The sequence below is a fragment of the Geotrypetes seraphini genome, chromosome 15, assembly GCF_902459505.1.
Source record: "Geotrypetes seraphini chromosome 15, aGeoSer1.1, whole genome shotgun sequence".
NCBI classification, from domain to species: Eukaryota; Metazoa; Chordata; class Amphibia; order Gymnophiona; family Dermophiidae; genus Geotrypetes; species Geotrypetes seraphini.
The window spans coordinates 44,105,073-44,122,558 of NC_047098.1; the positions used below are offsets into that span (position 1 = coordinate 44,105,073).

The 17,486-nt window shown below is 38.8% G+C and overlaps 1 protein-coding gene across 1 annotated transcript in view; it reads left to right on the forward strand.

Annotated features, from left to right (window-relative positions):
• Nucleotides 1-17,486, forward strand: part of LOC117349253 — a 165,200-nt gene that overhangs the window by 46,265 nt on the left and 101,449 nt on the right. Inside the window, exon 5 of the mRNA XM_033922471.1 lies at nt 2,016-2,128. Coding sequence (XP_033778362.1) covers nt 2,016-2,128 — 113 coding nt within the window. The remainder of the gene's footprint in view (nt 1-2,015; nt 2,129-17,486) is intronic.

Genomic DNA, 17,486 nt, shown 5'->3' on the forward strand with positions numbered 1-17,486 from the left:
GATGCAAGAAAAGCTTGCAAGAAAAGTTTTCCCACCTGTGAAACAAGTGAGGTTATCTATATCATCTGGTGCCCATGCTCAAAGTTTTATGTGGGACATACAATAAGACCAGTACGATCCTGCATAGGAGAACATATTAGCAGAATTCACACTCAAACCCTTGCAGCCCCCCTGGTACAACACTGGCTTTTATGCTAACATACCACATTACAATTACAATACTCAGAGGTACCACGATTGACTCGAGGTGGTGACCTGGCAAGTTTTTTATGGAGTAGAGAACAGAAATGGATCTACAAATTGGACACCTTATCTCCAGCTGGGTAAAACAATGAACTAGAGTGGCAAGCTTTTCTTGCATCTTAAACTGCTGTTTTTTGCCTTCATATACATTTACATCCTCAGTATCTATATACTTTTTATGACCATGCTATGTTTAGAGGTGTTTTGTTCTGTTTTACCATCTGTAGCAGTAGTGCACATTTTGGATGTCAAGCCCGATGACGCTGCTGACGCCTTTTGGCGTGAAGTTTTTTTTCCTGTATATTCATTGTTGGCGTCTCTCTGCTGCCGCAAGCAGAGGAGTGGAATTTGTTATACTCCGACTTATGAGCTTCACAAAGTACCCTTCCGTTTTGCCTTAAATCACTTTAAGTTTAGTTGTAAAGTTTTTGAGTGCTATTTAGTTATTTTTAATTGTTAATATAATATAATATAATTTTGGGGTTTGTGTTTCAGAGTCTGACACCTAGTATAGAAGACTTTTGTCTTTTAAAGGCTTCGTTTGGCTTCCTGAAGAAACAATGAAACGTGGCCCGTCGAGGCCAAAGAACTTTACACAACAAGATAAGTGCTGTTTATTCAACATTTGATGCTTTGCACAATATTATTACTTTGCAAGTGGAAGTACTGCAATGATTGGGTGGTGAGGTTTTTGGGGGACTTAGTTCCCTTTTTTTCTCCATGTCTCTGAGCACAACCTTTCCACATATGATAATTTGAATTACAAGCTTTTTTGACAGCTATTTTGATTCTATTTATAATGTTTTATGCAAGCATGTCGTCTATTGTTTTGGATTAAACTTTTCACGCTTCCTTTTGGAATTGTGTTTCCTCTTTTTTTGTTTTTGAATGAGGTGTATGATTGGCAGATTTTAGATTATAACATAACATTATTTTTTATTTATATACCGCATATAAAAGCATGAAGGATTTTTTAAAATTCAGTTTGAGGAGTCTGATAGTAAGCCCACTTTTTTCAGGTTGCTTTTAACTTCTAAGTCCCACTTGCTTGCATGCCTATTTTATCATTCCCTTTCTGATAAACTCCCTAACCCCCTACTTGTCCTGCTTATTTGATTGGATTGTAAGCTCTGCTGAGCAGGGACTGTTTCCTGAATGTTTAATGTACAGCGCTGTGTAGGGTTACCATAATTGCTCCAGAAAAAGGAGGACGGATTGAGATATCCAGGTTTTACTTCCACTGAAAGCAATGGAAGTAAAACCTAGATGTCTCAATCTGTCTACCTTTTCCTGGAGCCATATGGTAACCCTAGCGCTGTGTATGTCTAGCAGTGCTATAGAAATGATAAGTAGTAGTAGTTGCCTGCGACCCAGGCAAGGTCGACCAATGGCTGAGAATGCTGTCACGAAGGGGGCAAGATAAAGACAGATTGGGAGGGTGTTCCTTAAAGGACGCTTTCGCCACTCCCGCCGGCTTTTTAGCCTTTTTCAAACCATAGCAGTGGCGTACCAAGGGCGGGGGGGTGTCAAAAAAATGATGGGCCGGGGGGTGCCAAAAAATGATGGGTAGGGTGTTTCAAAAAAAATGATGGGCCAGGGGGGGTGTAAAAACTGATGGGCCCCAGGTGTCACATACCCTAGGTACGCCACTGCCAGTTGTACAAGAAAAAGAAATGAAAGCTGTTTTTGTTTCATGAAGGTCTCAGCTTTATATGTACAGAAATACATCTGGGAGCTGCCAGTTTCTCTCAAATCATTTTTTTCAACCATAGATGGTGATACAGAAGAACTTGCTCCTGAAATGCTGAGCTTTGTTAATGATACTTACAATTTAGTAACAACAGAGATGGAAAGGCATCTGGCCACACTTGAAGCAAAACAAAAGGTAAGCAGAAACAATCTTTGTCCTAAAAATATTTTTTTATGGGGAGAGGGGTTCATGTTATTTATCAAATTGTAGGGAGTTTTAGTATTGAGACTTTCAACCAATCCTGATATTTTTATTTTCATCCCAGTGCATTGTGGGATGTGTACTCTTGTGTTTTCCATTTACAGCCAGCACTACAAATATCACAGTGCATATGGAAGAAATGTATTTACTTGTTTGCTAATTAATTTATTTTTGGATTCATAGTTCATAGAAACATGATGGCAGATAAAGGCCAAATGGCCCATCTAGTCTGCCCATCCGCAGTAACCATTATCTCTTTCTCTCTCCGAGGGATCCCACGTGCCTATCCGAGGCCCCCTTGAATTCAGACACAGTCTCTGTCTCCATCACCTCTTCCGGGAGACTGTTCCACGCATCTACCTTAGATTACTCCGGAGCATATCACCTCTTAACTTCATCCTATGCCCTCTCATTGCAGCGTTTCCTTTCAAATGAAAGAGACTCGACTCGTGCATTTACATTATGTAGATTAAGCAAGCAAGATTGTAAGCATACATAATCCAGTAACAAGCATCAAACAATGTAAACAGTATTCATTACAGTGGAGCAATAAAGACAAAATTGGGTTACATCATACTCCTGAAGTTAAATGTGTAGCAATAATCAAATATACGAGTTAGAGAATGACACGGGGACAAATTTGTCCCCACAGGAACTCAATTTCCCCATCCCCTCCTTGTAAGTTTTGTTGCTGTCCCTGTCCCATTCGTGTAAGCTCTGCCGTAACTGCACAAACTTCGAACACTTATGATTTTAAAGTGTTTGAGGCTTCTGCAGATGAGGACAGAGCTTGCAGGAATGGAGCAGGGACAGGAAAAGAACTCACCGGGATGGGACGGGAAAATGAATTCCTGCGGGGATGGGGAAAAATTTGTCCCCCATGTCATTCTCTACTACGAGTATAGATTATTTTTAACCTTTTGACATGAAAACATTAAAACCATTTCTATGCACAAAGCCACAGACGGTGGCTCCTACGTTCATCCCTTTGCTGAGCCGGAAGCCTTCCCTCTGATGTCAGAGGGAAGGCTTCCAGCTCAGCCGTGGGACACGCATAGGAGCCACTACCGTCAGCTTTGTGCAGAGAAACGACTGCGGTTGGAAGGAGGAGGGAGCCGGCTAGAAGAAGATAAACACTCACCGGAGAGAGGCATGTACTTGAGGCACAGAATGGAGGGAGGGAAGGAGAGAAAGGGTCTTGTTGGAACTCGAGAGGGAGGGAGGGGCGTGTTGGGACACCAAAGGACCCCCTGTTCGTAATTACAAGTCTGCTGAAAGTTGGATGTTCGTAAAATGGGGACTGCCTGTATAGGCAAGAATGTAGTTTTTAAAAATATCTTTGGGTGGAGGGAGGGGATTGGTGACCACTGGAGGAGTAAAGGGGGGGGGGGGGGTCATGCCTTAATCCCTCCAGTGGTCATCTGGTCAGTTTGGGCACCTTTTTAGCATTTAGATGTTTTTAAACCAGGTCTAGCTCCAAACGTCTTTTAAAAAAGCCCAGGACCTTTTGTTAAAGGTTTGATTATGCCTGAGGAATGTCCAAGTCCTAAGCCTGCCCTAAGCCCATCCTAAACATGCTTCTAACATGCCCCCTTAAGATTTGGATGCACTGGAGACAAAACAACCAGAAAGACATCTAGAAAGTCTGTTTTGAGAATGCCCACTTGGACGTTTTGACTAGTAGGATATCCAAGTACTGGTTTATTGTGTCTTTTGGATGTCTATTTTTTTAGAAAATGAGCCTGACAGGCTCTAGATGCAGAAATGCACTATTGAGGAGGCACAATGGCTTGACAGTGATAGAAAGTAGTAATGACTTTAGATGGGTTAGTTCTATGTATTTCAAACTAATTGCCTCATACAAAATAGGGGCCACAAAAAAGCAGACAAAACCAGAAATGGAGACCCTAGGCCCTTCCCCTCTGCCAAAGAGTGCCAGATGCTGTAAAGCAGGGGTGCCCAAATGGTCGATCCTGATAGACCAGTAGATTACAAAGGCAATGCAGGTTGATCGCGTTGCCTTTGCGGCACACACTGGACATCATCAGTTTCCTAGATCCCACCGATCACAAAACTTCAGTCGATGACACCCGTTGGGAACATGTCCCCTGGTCCAACCACTTCCTAGGGGCTTTTTGCCTCCCCATTTTCATGTCTCGCCTAGGGTCCCCTCGTCGTTCCTCAAACTCCATTATCTTCCGAAAAAAAATTGCTAGCGAACTATTCTGGACTAGAGAGCTGCATGAGAACGGGGACAACGGGAATCCCGCAGGTTCCCACTTTGGGTCACAGGGATCCCATGGGGACGCCCCCTAGGGTCACAGGGATCCCGTGGGGACACCTCCGAGGATCGCAGGGTTCCTGCGGGGTTGGATCGCACTCGAGCCGCGAGGCTAGTCTCCTTCTCCTTATCTGCCCTGCCGCAGCACACAGCCTAATGGAAGTCTTCCCGATGTCAGCGCTGACGTCGGAGGGAGGGCTTAAGCAAAGCCCTCCCTTCCTCTGACGTCAGCGCTGACATCGGGAAGACTTCCGGTCGGCTGTGTGCGACAGAGCAGCTAGGGAGAAGGCAATGGCTACCAAAAGGGGGGGGGGGGGCGGTCTGCCCTGGGTGCAGCCATTGGGGGGAGTGTGCACAGCCGGTCAGGTCCCCTTACCTTTTTGGCGCTTCCCCCGACCGACCGATAACAGGCCCGGCCGACAAACCTCCCTGCCCTGTAGCCGCGAATCTAAATTACCTTCTTACAGCAGCTTCAATACTCCAGCTGCTGTAAGAAGGTAATTTAGATTTGCGGCTACAGGGCAGGGAGGTTTGTCTGACCGGGCCTGTTCTGTTGTCGGTCGGGTGGGGAAGCGCCACAAAGGTAAAGGGCAGGGAGGGAGAAAGCGAGGAAAGGTGGAGTGGAGAAGAAAAGACGCTTAAGGGAAATGGGTAAAACTGAAGGGGAGAAGGCCGCTGAAAGCACTGGGGAAGACAAAGGGGTGGAGAAGGACGCTGAAAGGACATGGGGAAGACGGGAGGGGGGGAAGGATGCTGAAAGCACATGGGGAAGACAGAGGGGGGGAGAAGGATGCTGAAAGCACATGTGGAAGACTAAAGGGTGGAGAAGGACGCTGAAAGGACATGGGAAGACGGGGGAGAAGGACGCTGAAAGGACATGGGAAGACGGGGGAGAAGGACGCTGAAAGGACATGGGAAGACGTGGAGGGAGAAGGACGCTGAAAGAACATGGAGAAGACAGAGGGGGAGAAGGACGCTGAAAGGACATGGGGAAGGCAGGGGGGAGAAGGACACTGAAAGCACATGTGGAAGGCAGAGGGGGGAGAAGGATGCTGCCTGACAGGACACGGGGAAGATGGGGAGGAAAAGGACGCTGAAAGGAAATGGGGAAGAGAGAGTGGGGAGAAGACGCTGGCAGGGAAGAAGACAGAGATGCCAGACTATGGGGGGAGCGGAGGGAAGAAGATGGGTGCCAGACCAATTTGGGAGGGGGGAGAAAGGGAGAGGCACAGTAACAGAGCAAATGGAAGATGCAGAGAGAAGAGAGACAGTGGATGGAAGGAATTGAATGAGAACATGAGGAAAGCAGAAACCAGGCAACAAAGGTAGGAAACAATTCTTTTTTTTTTTTTTTTTTGCTTCAGGATAAAGAAGTTTATTAGTTGTGTTGATAAAAATTTATAAACATTAGAGGCTCTGGTAGAAACCCGTTTACAAAGTATGTATTCTTCCCAATTAATATTTCCAAATTAATAAAGTCTTTTTGCTTATTTTTAAATGGGTTTCTACCAGAGCCTTTAATTCAGTAGCATAATTAAATGAAATAACTATTTCTGTAGTTTATAGGGACGGGCGGGGACGGAGGGGATTCCTCGCGGGGACGGAGGGATTCCTCGCGGGGATGGGTGGGGACGGGTGGGAGTCCTCACGGGGACAGGTGGGGACAGGTGGGACTTTGGCGGGGACGGGTGGGATTTCTGTCCCCGCGCAACTCTCTATTAAGGACCAAATTCCTAAACCTAATTTCCACCATTCCTATCCCTCCAAACCCTAAATCCAACTGGCACAACTGGATCACCCTCTCTGAGACCACCTACCACTCTCTCGCACCACTATCCAATAAAACTGTCTCCTACTACCGCAAGGCCCCTTGGTACCTTCCATATCACAGAGAACTGAAACAGAAATGTCGAATACTGGAACGCAAATGGAAAAAAATCTAAATCCCCCACTGACAGACAGTCCTGGAGAGTTAATATTAAGTCCTACAATACCGAACTAAAAAAAGCAAGGATGAACTACTACAGTAACAAAATCTCCAGATCCAACAACCAAAGTAATACATTGTTTAACATCTGGCGCTCCATATCCTCTAAACATGAATCCACCACACTCCCCTCCTCTCCATCTGCTGACGATCTAGCAAATTTCTTCAATGAGAAAGTCACTACCTTACGATGCTCATTCCCACCAGCACCCTCTTACAACTCTCTGATGTCTACCAACTCCAACCCAACTCTAACCGTCGCCAACCATATTCCAGTCGACAGATCCTGGACCGCCTTCGAGCTCGTATCCGATTCCCAGGTCGCTAAACTCTGCCTCAAGTTGAAATCCTGCAACTGTACCTTGGACCCTTTCCCCTCCAACCTATATGAGAAAATTCCCATACAAGCCATCTCATCTCTCACCAAACTTATAAATTCTGCCCTACTTTCAGGTCTATTTTCTGCAGAAATGGGACACATTGCCTTATCCCCACTTCTGAAAAAAGCGGATCTAGACCCCTCCACACCAGCCAGCTATCGCCCAATAGCAAATATTCCTCTCCTGACCAAGATGCTGGAGTCCATCATATCCACCCAACTCTCATCCTATCTTGAGAGATTCTCCATTCTCCTACCCTACCAACACGGCTTCAGACCCAACTTTAGCACCGACTCCCTACTGGCCTCATTAATCTCAAAGGTCCAACAACTTCACTCTTGCAATATGTTCGCTGTTCTTCTTCAATTCGACCTTTCTGCGGCTTTCGATATTGTCCATCATGATATACTAATTTTCCAACTTTCTGAAATTGGCATAAATTCAACAGTCCTAGATTGGTTCTCAAAATTCTTACATTCCCGCTCCTACTTCGTTAACATGAATGGCTCGTCATCCCTCCCTTGGAAACCGATTTGTGGAGTTCTCCAGGGTTCACCTCTATCTCCGATTCTTTTCAATGTTTATATGTTCTCTCTGAAACTCCTCCAACTATCCCCCTTGGAAACACTTTACACTTATGCCAATGACATCCTTGTCCTCCTCGAGACCGACTCTAACCTCACCAATCTCTCTTAGAACATCTCATCATGTATATCAAACCTCCAATCCTGGGCCCTCACAATACAAATGAAACTAAATGAGACCAAAACAAAACTACTATGGCTCAGCCCAAAATTAGATCAGCTACCCACCCTCATCCCACTTTCCTCTGGCACCACTTTGCAGCTTGAACACTCAAGCAAAGTTCTGGGCATCATCATTGATTCTACACTGTCCTTTAACAACCTCCTTAACTCCCTAGTAAAACAATGCTTTTTCAATCTTCACATGATAAGGAAAGTGAGATCCTACTTCCATTAACAACACTTTGCTGTCCTCGTTCAATCCATCATTCTTTCCAGACTGGATTTCTGTAACTCCATCTACCTAAGCCTCACAAAGAAAAGCCTTCATAGACTCCAGCGGATTCAGAACACCGCGGCTAAACTAATCTTCGCAAAAAGCAAATTCGACCATGTCTCCCCGCTTCTGTCTAAGCTTCACTGGCTCCCAGTAATCCTTAGAGTTCACTAAAAATGCGCCTGCCTAACCTTCAAGTCTCTACACGGCATCCTTCCTCCCCTTTTTCCACTATCTTGGAACTTCTCGAATCCCAACACCACCAGATCTACTCAAAAATTCAAACTATCCTTCCCCTCTTTAAAAGGCATATCCCATGCAGGAAAATTAGGGACATCCCTCTTCTTCAGGATCACCGAACTCTGGAACAGCTTTATTATCCCGCTTCGGAGTCTGACCTCCCTCCAACTCTTCCGAAAACATTTTAAAACATGGCTTTTCTCTAAAATGTAACGACCTCTCCCTCTTCGATATACTAAGTCTCTCTAAACTTCTCTGTACAAGTTCTTCTACTTTTCTTTGGAGTTCCTTTCTATATCAATTCCTGTAAACCATGCTGATCTCTACTTCTGTGGAGATGATGCGGTATACAAACTTAAGGTTTAGTTTAGTTTAATTACACTGCACAACAAAGTTTTTGCTTCCTGAACACTGCTGGGTGTTTCTTATAGAATTTTGGGTGCTGATCATGAATATTACATCAAAAATTACCCATCACGTACCATTTCAGAGAAATCTTCAATTTTGTCGTGATTTTTTCTTATATTTGGATGCAAACAATTTTTTCTCCCATAAGTGTCTTATCAACAACAGTTTGTGCCGCCTGGGTATGTCCATGCATAAAATCTAGCCAGGTTGGAAGCTGTTTTATGGAAGATGACATCCTGGGCATGTCTGGGCAGGTCTGAACGAGCTTGCGCTGTCTCACCATGCTATAATGGTGGCTTCCATACACCGATCCTGCTCATTTGGTTAATATAGATAGTCCGTGTGTGTATATAGTATCAGTATAGTAAAGTATAGTAGTATAGTAGCTGTAGCAATATAACAGTAAGTAAGCTTGATGCTATAGACGTTTTGGTGTCGGGCAATATGTCTCGTCGGTGTCGTAACAGCCGCGACACATTCTGCTATATCTGTGGGGAATATACACTTACGCCTCAGAGACGTTCGATGACTGCCCTTGTAAAGAAAGCCTATCATCTGTATTTTGGCTGCAAAATAGGTGATCAAGACAAGCAATGGGCGCCTCACATTTGCTGTGCGACATGTGCTGTTAGTCTGAGAGCCTGGCTCAGAGGTACTCGAAAGACGATGCCATTTGCTGTTCCGATGATATGGCGAGAACAGAAAGACCATGTGACGGACTGTTATTTCTGTTTGACTAATGTGTCTGGTTTCTCTGCCAAAAACAAGAAGTCAATTGAATATCCTAATCTGCCTTCAGCAATGAGACCCATGCCACATGATGACAGTCTTCCAGTTCCGAAACCACCAGAGGATTGGACCTTAGACGAACCAGATGAAGAAACTGCAGTGCAGGGTTCTAACAGTGACATTGACCCGGATTTTGAACCAACCTCATCAGGCGATCCACATCTGATAACACAGTCCGAATTGAACGATTTGGTCAGAGATTTGGGTCTGTCAAAAGCAAAAGCTGAGCTGCTAGGTTCGAGACTGCAGGAATGGTGTTTGCTATCACCAGGTACGAAAATTTCTGTGTTTCGAGACCGGCATCATGATATAACCAAATTTTTTGCACAAGTCGACAGTCTCTGTTTCTGTTGTGACATTGAAGGATTGTTCTCGGTCTTTGGTTGTGATCACAACCCGGAAGAGTGGCGTCTTTTCATTGATTCGTCAATGTTAAGCCTGAAAGCTGTTCTGTTGCACAATGGCAACGTTTATCCTTCAGTACCTGTTGGCTATGCAGCACATATGAAAGAAACATATGAGAATATGGAAATGTTACTAAAGTATGTCCAGTATACCAGGTATAACTGGAATATCTGTGGAGACCTCAAAGTCGTTGCTCTGTTACTAGGACTGCAGCTTGGCTATACAAAGTACTGCTGTTTCATCAGCGAATGGGACAGCCGAGACAGAGAGTCGCACTATTCTAGAAAGAACTGGCCACTCCGTAAAAAGTTAGTTCCAGGACAGAAAAATGTAGCACATGAATCGCTTGTTGACCCGACAAAGATATATTTTTGCCTCCTCTTCACATTAAACTGGGACTCATGAAGAATTTTGTGAAAGCAATGAACAAGGAAGGGGAAGGTTTTCGTTATTTAAGACAGATGTTCCCAAGAATAACTGATGCCAAGATCAAAGAGGGTATTTTTGTTGGCCCCCAGATCAGACATGTTATGAGTGACAAGCGATTTGAAGATCTGTTAGTTGGGCCGGAAAAAATTGGCTGGAAAGCCTTGAAAGACGTTGTTGACAATTTTCTGGGCAATTACAGAGCCCCAAACTACATTCAGCTGGTAGACAAACTTCTCAAAGCATACAAGAGAATGAAGTGCAATATGTCACTCAAGATTCATTTCCTCCATTCACACTTGGACTTCTTCCCCGCAAATCTCGGTGCTGTGAGTGACGAGCACGGTGAAAGGTTTCATCAAGACATAGCTACGATGGAGAAACGATACCAGGGCAATTGGAATCCGTCAATGCTTGCCGACTATTGTTGGATGCTACAACGTGATGCACCAGACACTGAATATAAAAGAAACTCGGGAGCAAAACACTTTTAATTCTGTTTCATTTAGTCGCTTGTGCGAAACGTAAACTTGACTATATATTTTATTGTCAGTAAACATAAAAATGTCTATTTCTCATAGTTCTTACGTGATGCAGTAAAACCAAAACCATATTTGAGCATACCAAGTTGGTACCTGTCATAATCACCAAAAACTTTTCAGGAATCAAGACTTAACCAAAAAATTGTTGTGCAGTGTTACGGTAGTTTAGTAAAAGGGGAGGAGGTTTATTTGTCTATTTTTGTATAATTGTTACTGAGGTGACATTTCATATTTTAAAGTCATCTGCCTTGACCTCTGAAAACCTCCCCCCCACCACCGAATACAAATGATAATTAACATTTTCTCTGCGTATAGTGTGCTTTGTGTTTTTTAAAATTTTATTGTTGGTAGATCATTTTGACTTGGTCATTTTAAAAGTAGCTCGCAAGCCTAAAAAGTGTAAAGAGTGTAATTCTGGTAAAAGAAACAAATGCATTTTCCCCTGTACTCTGCTAAAACACAAAAATTGATAAGATGTACATATCTCAAAATAAACACATTTCAATCATTAAAAATAATTTTTTTTTTTTTTTTCCATTATTTTTTATTTTCTAATTTTTCATAAAGTGTACATAATAATAAAATACAATTGATAAATGCATATTATCACTTTTATATCTAATACATTATATATCTGAATTTGATTTTCCCCCTCACCCTCCCCCCTCCCTTTCATTACTTTAATATAATATTTTAATTTTCAAATTTTTATAAACAGTATACAACATAATAGAATACAATTGATAAATATTCTATAACTTTTTTATATCTAATACAATATAATCTAAACAAATTTTGTCCCATTTCCCTCCCCCCACCCTTTTATTACATTTTATTCATACGTTACTTTTTGTATAATATATTATAACATACTATGTATAAATTAATTTTTCTTACCCCCCCTCTATGTGTGTCATAAAAAGATCCTTAAAAGAAGAAAAGAAGAAGAAAACATCATATTATTTATTCATTACAGTATTTTGTCAATGGCCCCCATATTTTTATAAATTTAGTATATGTCCCTTTTTGTATTGCTATTGTTCTTTCCATTTTAAAAATATGACATATTGTATTCCACCAAAATGTGTAATTTAGGTTGTTGTAATTTTTCCAATTGTTAGTTATATGTTGAATGGCAACCCCTGTCATAATTAATAAAAGCTTATTATTTTCTGGTGAAATTTGACTTTTTATTCTCATCATTGTTCCAAATAAAATTGTATCATATGATATTGCAATATGATTTTCCATTAATTTATTAATTTGTGGCCAAATTGAATTCCAAAAAATTTTTATATAAGGACAATGATATAATAAATGATCTAATGTCCCTGGTTCTAGATTACAGTGCCAGCATCTATTAGACTTAGAACTGTCTAATTTTTGTAAACGAGTAGGGGTCCAAAAAGCTCTATGTAATAAAAAGAACCATGTTTGTCTCATAGATGCTGACACTGTACATCCCATTCTCCAAGACCAAATTAGTGGCCATTGAGATGCATTAATTTGATGTCCAATCTCAATGCTCCAAATGTCTCTTAGACCATTTTTTGGTTTTTTATTTAAATATCCAGATATTAATTTATACCACAATGCGGCTTGATGTCCTAGGAAGTCTGCTTTAAAGCATAAGAACTTTAAACTATATTGATTGTTTAATGATTTCCATTCAGGGAACCCAACCTGAATGGCCTGCTTCAATTGCAACCATTTAAAACTTTGTGTTTTATTGAGACCAAATCTATGTTGCAATTGTGGAAAATCCAGCAGTTTACCTTCTGAAATAATATCATCTAGAGATCTAATGCCTGCATTAATCCAGTTCTTCCAAAGGATTTGAGCTCCGCCAATTTTGATCTTGGAGTTTATCCATATGGATTGATTAGTTGATTTGTATATTGGGATGGGTGTTAATTTATCAGTAAATCTCAATGTTTTCCAAGTATCCATTATTATTTTATTTTCTTTGTATCTTTTAGGTATATTAATACTTGGTAGATGAACTAAATTTAGGGGAAACATAAGGCGCCATTCCAAATATAACCAATCTGGTGCATTATCTATAAGTTCTGGGAGGATCCAATTACATACCCTGACGTAGAATATAGGCTTGATGGTACCTATAAAAATTTGGAAAATTTACCCCTCCCTCCTTAATTGATTTTTGTAAGGTTACTAAAGCTATTCTAGATGTTTTACCAAGCCAAAGAAATTTTGTTAAAATTCTATTAAGCTTTTTATAAAAGGACCCCTGAAAATAAATAGGTATCATACTCATTTGGTAGCAAACTACAGGCAACATCATCATTTTAATAGTTTGAACTCTTCCCCACCAAGAAATATGTAATGGGTTCCATTGCTCACATAACTCCGTAACTTTTTTTAATACATATTTTTCATTTTCTTTTACAGTATCTTCAATTGTTTTTTTAACTTGAATGCCTAGATATTTAAATCCTTCTTCTTTCCATATGAATGGAAAAGTATCAAATAATCCTTTTACACAGTGAACATTCAAGGGTATAATTTCAGATTTATTCCAATTAATTTTATAACCTGAAAATTTGCCAAACTTATCAATTAATTCCAATAAAGAAGATAAGGTAGACTCTGGATTTCTCAAATAAAGCAAAATATCATCAGCATAAGCCGAAATTTTATATTCCATATCTGAATATGGAATACCTTGTATCTCCCTCGTTTGTTGTATTGCTAACAATAAGGGTTCTAATACAACATCAAATAACAAAGGAGATAAAGGACAGCCTTGTCTAACTCCCCTCTGCAATTGAAAACCATCAGATATCATATTATTAATATTTAATCTTGCAATCGGGAAGCTATACAATGTTTTTACCATTTGTATAAATCCAGAACCTATACCAAACCATTCTAAAGCCTGATACATAAAATTCCATTCTACCCTATCAAATGCTTTCTCAGCATCTAATGAAACTGTGAAAGCCGGTTCATCCATTTTTTTTGACAAGTTTAGCATGTGAAATAATAGTCTAGAGTTATTGGAGGAATGTCTTTTAGCAACGAAACCCGTTTGGTGCATATCTATAATATGTGGGAGAGCTTTGGCTAATCTCAAAGCCAAAATTTTTGCCAAAAGTTTATTATCAACATTTATCAAAGATATAGGCCTGTAGTTTGAAACCAAAGTAGGATCTTTATTTGGCTTAGGCAAAACAATTATTATTGATTCAGCCATAGTACCTTTTATATTACCTTTTATAAGTTGTGTCTGATATAATTTTAATAAATGTGGGGAGAGGATATTTTGAAATGTTTTATAAAATTCTACTGTGTAACCATCACCACCTGGAGCGGATCCAACTCTAAGAGATCTCAATGCTGTTTCTAATTCTTTTAATGATATAGGTTCTTCTAAACTTCGTTTTATATGATCAGGAATCTTAGGTCCATTAATTAAATCTAAAAATTTTTTTCCATCTTTTTGTTTCTCCAAATAAGGTTCGGAGGAATATAGATCCTTATAAAAGTTTAAAAATTGTTTTAATATTATATTTGTTTGATTTGTTATTATACCTTTATCATCTCTTATTCCATTAATATTAGTTCTCCTTTTTTTTGCCTTAAGATAATTTGCCAATAATTTTCCCGCCTTATTAGAACTTCCATAATACACTGTTTGCTTGGAAAACAAATCTTTTCTTATCATTTTTGAAGTTAATTCATTATATTTACCTTTTGCTTTCAAAAGAGCTTGCAAAACTTCATATTCCCATTTACTTATCAATTTAGCTTCTAATATTTTTATTTCTTTTTCTAATTCTATATATTGTTTTTTAATTTGTTTCCTAATAAAAGCTGAATATGATATAATATTACCCCTCATAGTTGCTTTAAATGCATCCCATACATTCTCTATAGATGTATCTTCCACTAAATTTGTTTGAAAAAATTCATTAATTTGTGTTTTAAAATTTTCCAAAAATTTGTCATCCACAAGTAATGCATTATCAAATCTCCAAAGAGGTCTATTATTTTCTAATTGATCTAATTGTAATTCTATCCATATTCCCGCATGATCCGAAATAATAATAGGATCAATGGAGGCTTTAATCACTTGTTGCACTTTATTTGTTGAAACAAAAATATAATCTATTCTTGAAAATGATTTATGAACCTGTGAACAAAATGAATATTCCTGATCATTAAAATGAAGAATACGCCATATATCCTTCAAATCGCATGATCGAACTAAATTATCTAGACCTAAAGATTTAATATTTTTACCTGGTTTTTTATCCAATAATGGATCCATTACAGCATTAAAATCTCCAGCTACCACTAAATTAGAGGCAGCCAGTGGTAATAACATATTTTGTAGCTTTTTGAAAAATTCTGATTGATTCGAATTAGGGGCATATATATTAAATAACGTCAGGGTATCATTTCCCATACCTATATCGATATGTATCCATCTTCCATGTGGATCTGAACTTTTTACCTTTATATTGGCCATACATTTTTTATTTATAAGAATTGCAACCCCTGCTTTTTTACCCACTGCTGGAGCAAAAAAACATTCCTTTATCCATCCACCTGTTAATTTCTGTGATTCCTTCATATTAAGATGTGTCTCTTGCAGACAGTAAATATCCGCATTTTGCTTTTTTAAAAATGTTAATATTTTTTTCCTTTTAATTACGTGATTCAGGCCATTGACATTAATAGAATAAATTTTAAAAGACATTATACATTTTAATACTTTTCATTATCTTATTCTTCCTCTCCTCTTTCATATTTAATATCCAAAAAATTTTCTTCATGACACACATATTTAACCCTAATGTATCTCCCTTAATTATTCTAATAAATATTCTCCTTGTCCCTCCCTTTCCCACCCAGTACATTGGCTGCTTAAGGATACACATTGGAACTGTAATCCAAACATTCTCCCCATTCCAGGCAATCAATATTCAATATTTAAACAAATTTCCCTTCTATCTATCTATATTGATCTTTTATATCTTTAATCATTTTCCATAACATTTCATTAATGTATCATTATCCATTTAACAATATGTTAATTTGTATTTCCTTAGTATTATAAATTCAACATATAATTATTTTTATCATATATGTAGTGTATTATTTAATAATTTTCCTATATATTTTGTTCTTTCTTTCTTATAATTATTATTGTCTTTTCTTTATATTGTTTTCCTCCTTTTCTTCAGATATTTCGATATGTCATATTTTCTAATTTTTCATAGAGTCTTCAAAACCATCTTAATGTTCTATGTTAAAATATCATAGGTTCTGGTTTAGAGAGAAAATCTTTTAGTTTTTCGGGATCCTCAAAATATAAGGATTTGTCTCCAGATGATACTCTCATTTTCGCCGGGTAGTATAGACCATATTTAAATCCTTTTTCTTTTAGTAGAGGTCTCATGTCTAGTAGTCTCTTTCTTTTATTTGCAGTGTTTTTGGCAAAGTCTGGTAAAAACCATAATCTTGATCCTTTATAATTTAGGTTTTTATCTTTTTTTGCAGCATTTAGTATCTCTAGAGCTTGTTGGTATCTCAACATTTTGAAAATTATTGGTCTTGGTCTGTTTTTGTTTTCTAAATTTTTAATTGGGATTCTATGCGCCCTTTCAATTTCAATTGGTTGTTTCAAGTCTAACTGTAGTATTTTTGGAATTAAATTCTCAAGGAAAAGGATAGTATTTTTTCCCTCTAAATTTTCTTGTATTCCAAAAAGTTTGATGTTTTTCCTTCTTCCTCTATTCTCGTAGTCCTCCAGTTGATCTTTTAATTTATTTAATTCCAGGCTGTCGTTTTTACATCTTTTTGATTCACATTCTATAGTTTCCATTTTTGATTCTAGTTCAGTTGTTCTTTTGTTGTTAACTTCCATTTGTCTATGTATATTTAAAATTTCTTCTTTCATTTCCGACATATTAGTTATAGTTTCCTTAAGCATTTGTTTGATTTGTCTTAATTCTTCCATAACTTCTGTTTTGCTTAATATGTCTGATTCTTCTATAGGAAGTGGTATTTTGCTTGGTGTTATTTGGTCTTGTTTCTGTCTTTTTGCAGATGTACCAGCCTCATTTTTGTTTTGTCTGGTACTTGCCATGTTGTTATTTTCTTTTTCTTGGTTATTCTTCTTTCTTAAATTTAATCTCTTAGGTTTAGGTTGGGTGTTCTTAAGTTTTTAATTCCTTTTCTTCTAGGATTTGGTTCTATCTTTTGAAGTAGATTTTTTTTTTTTTTTTTTTTTTATATTTCTTCTCCCTTAAGCCCCTTCACTATCTCAATGAGAAGGGAAACACTCAGTCTGATAATTTTTCCTTCTCTTAGATCTCTCTCAGACTAGTTAGGTCTTTCATAGATTTAATTCATTATATCCTGAAGTCACTCTCCCTTAATGACACTCCGCTTCAGCGCTGATCAAATAAAATATTTTTGGTAGTCCTTTCTTCTAGCTCTCCTCTCACGAGCCCAATCGCAGCCCCGACTGAGGAAAGCAACACCTTTTCCAATTATTTTCTTATTTTGGCAATTTTGAAGCAACTGTAATCTATTTATTCACAGCGTCTCTTAATTGCCTCGATGTCTTGTTGCTTCAGTTTTAAAAAGTTCCGTTAATCCTTTCCTCTGTCTCTTCTCTCATAAGCCCAATCGCAGCTTTATTAGAGGAAAGCAACATTCAATTCAGTACTTCTTTATTATAGCAAGCTGATATTTATTTGTTTATTTATTTATTTGTTTACTGAGAAAAAGTGCCAATATTCTTCTTCCTCAGTTACTCAGTCTCCCTTCCATCAATGTC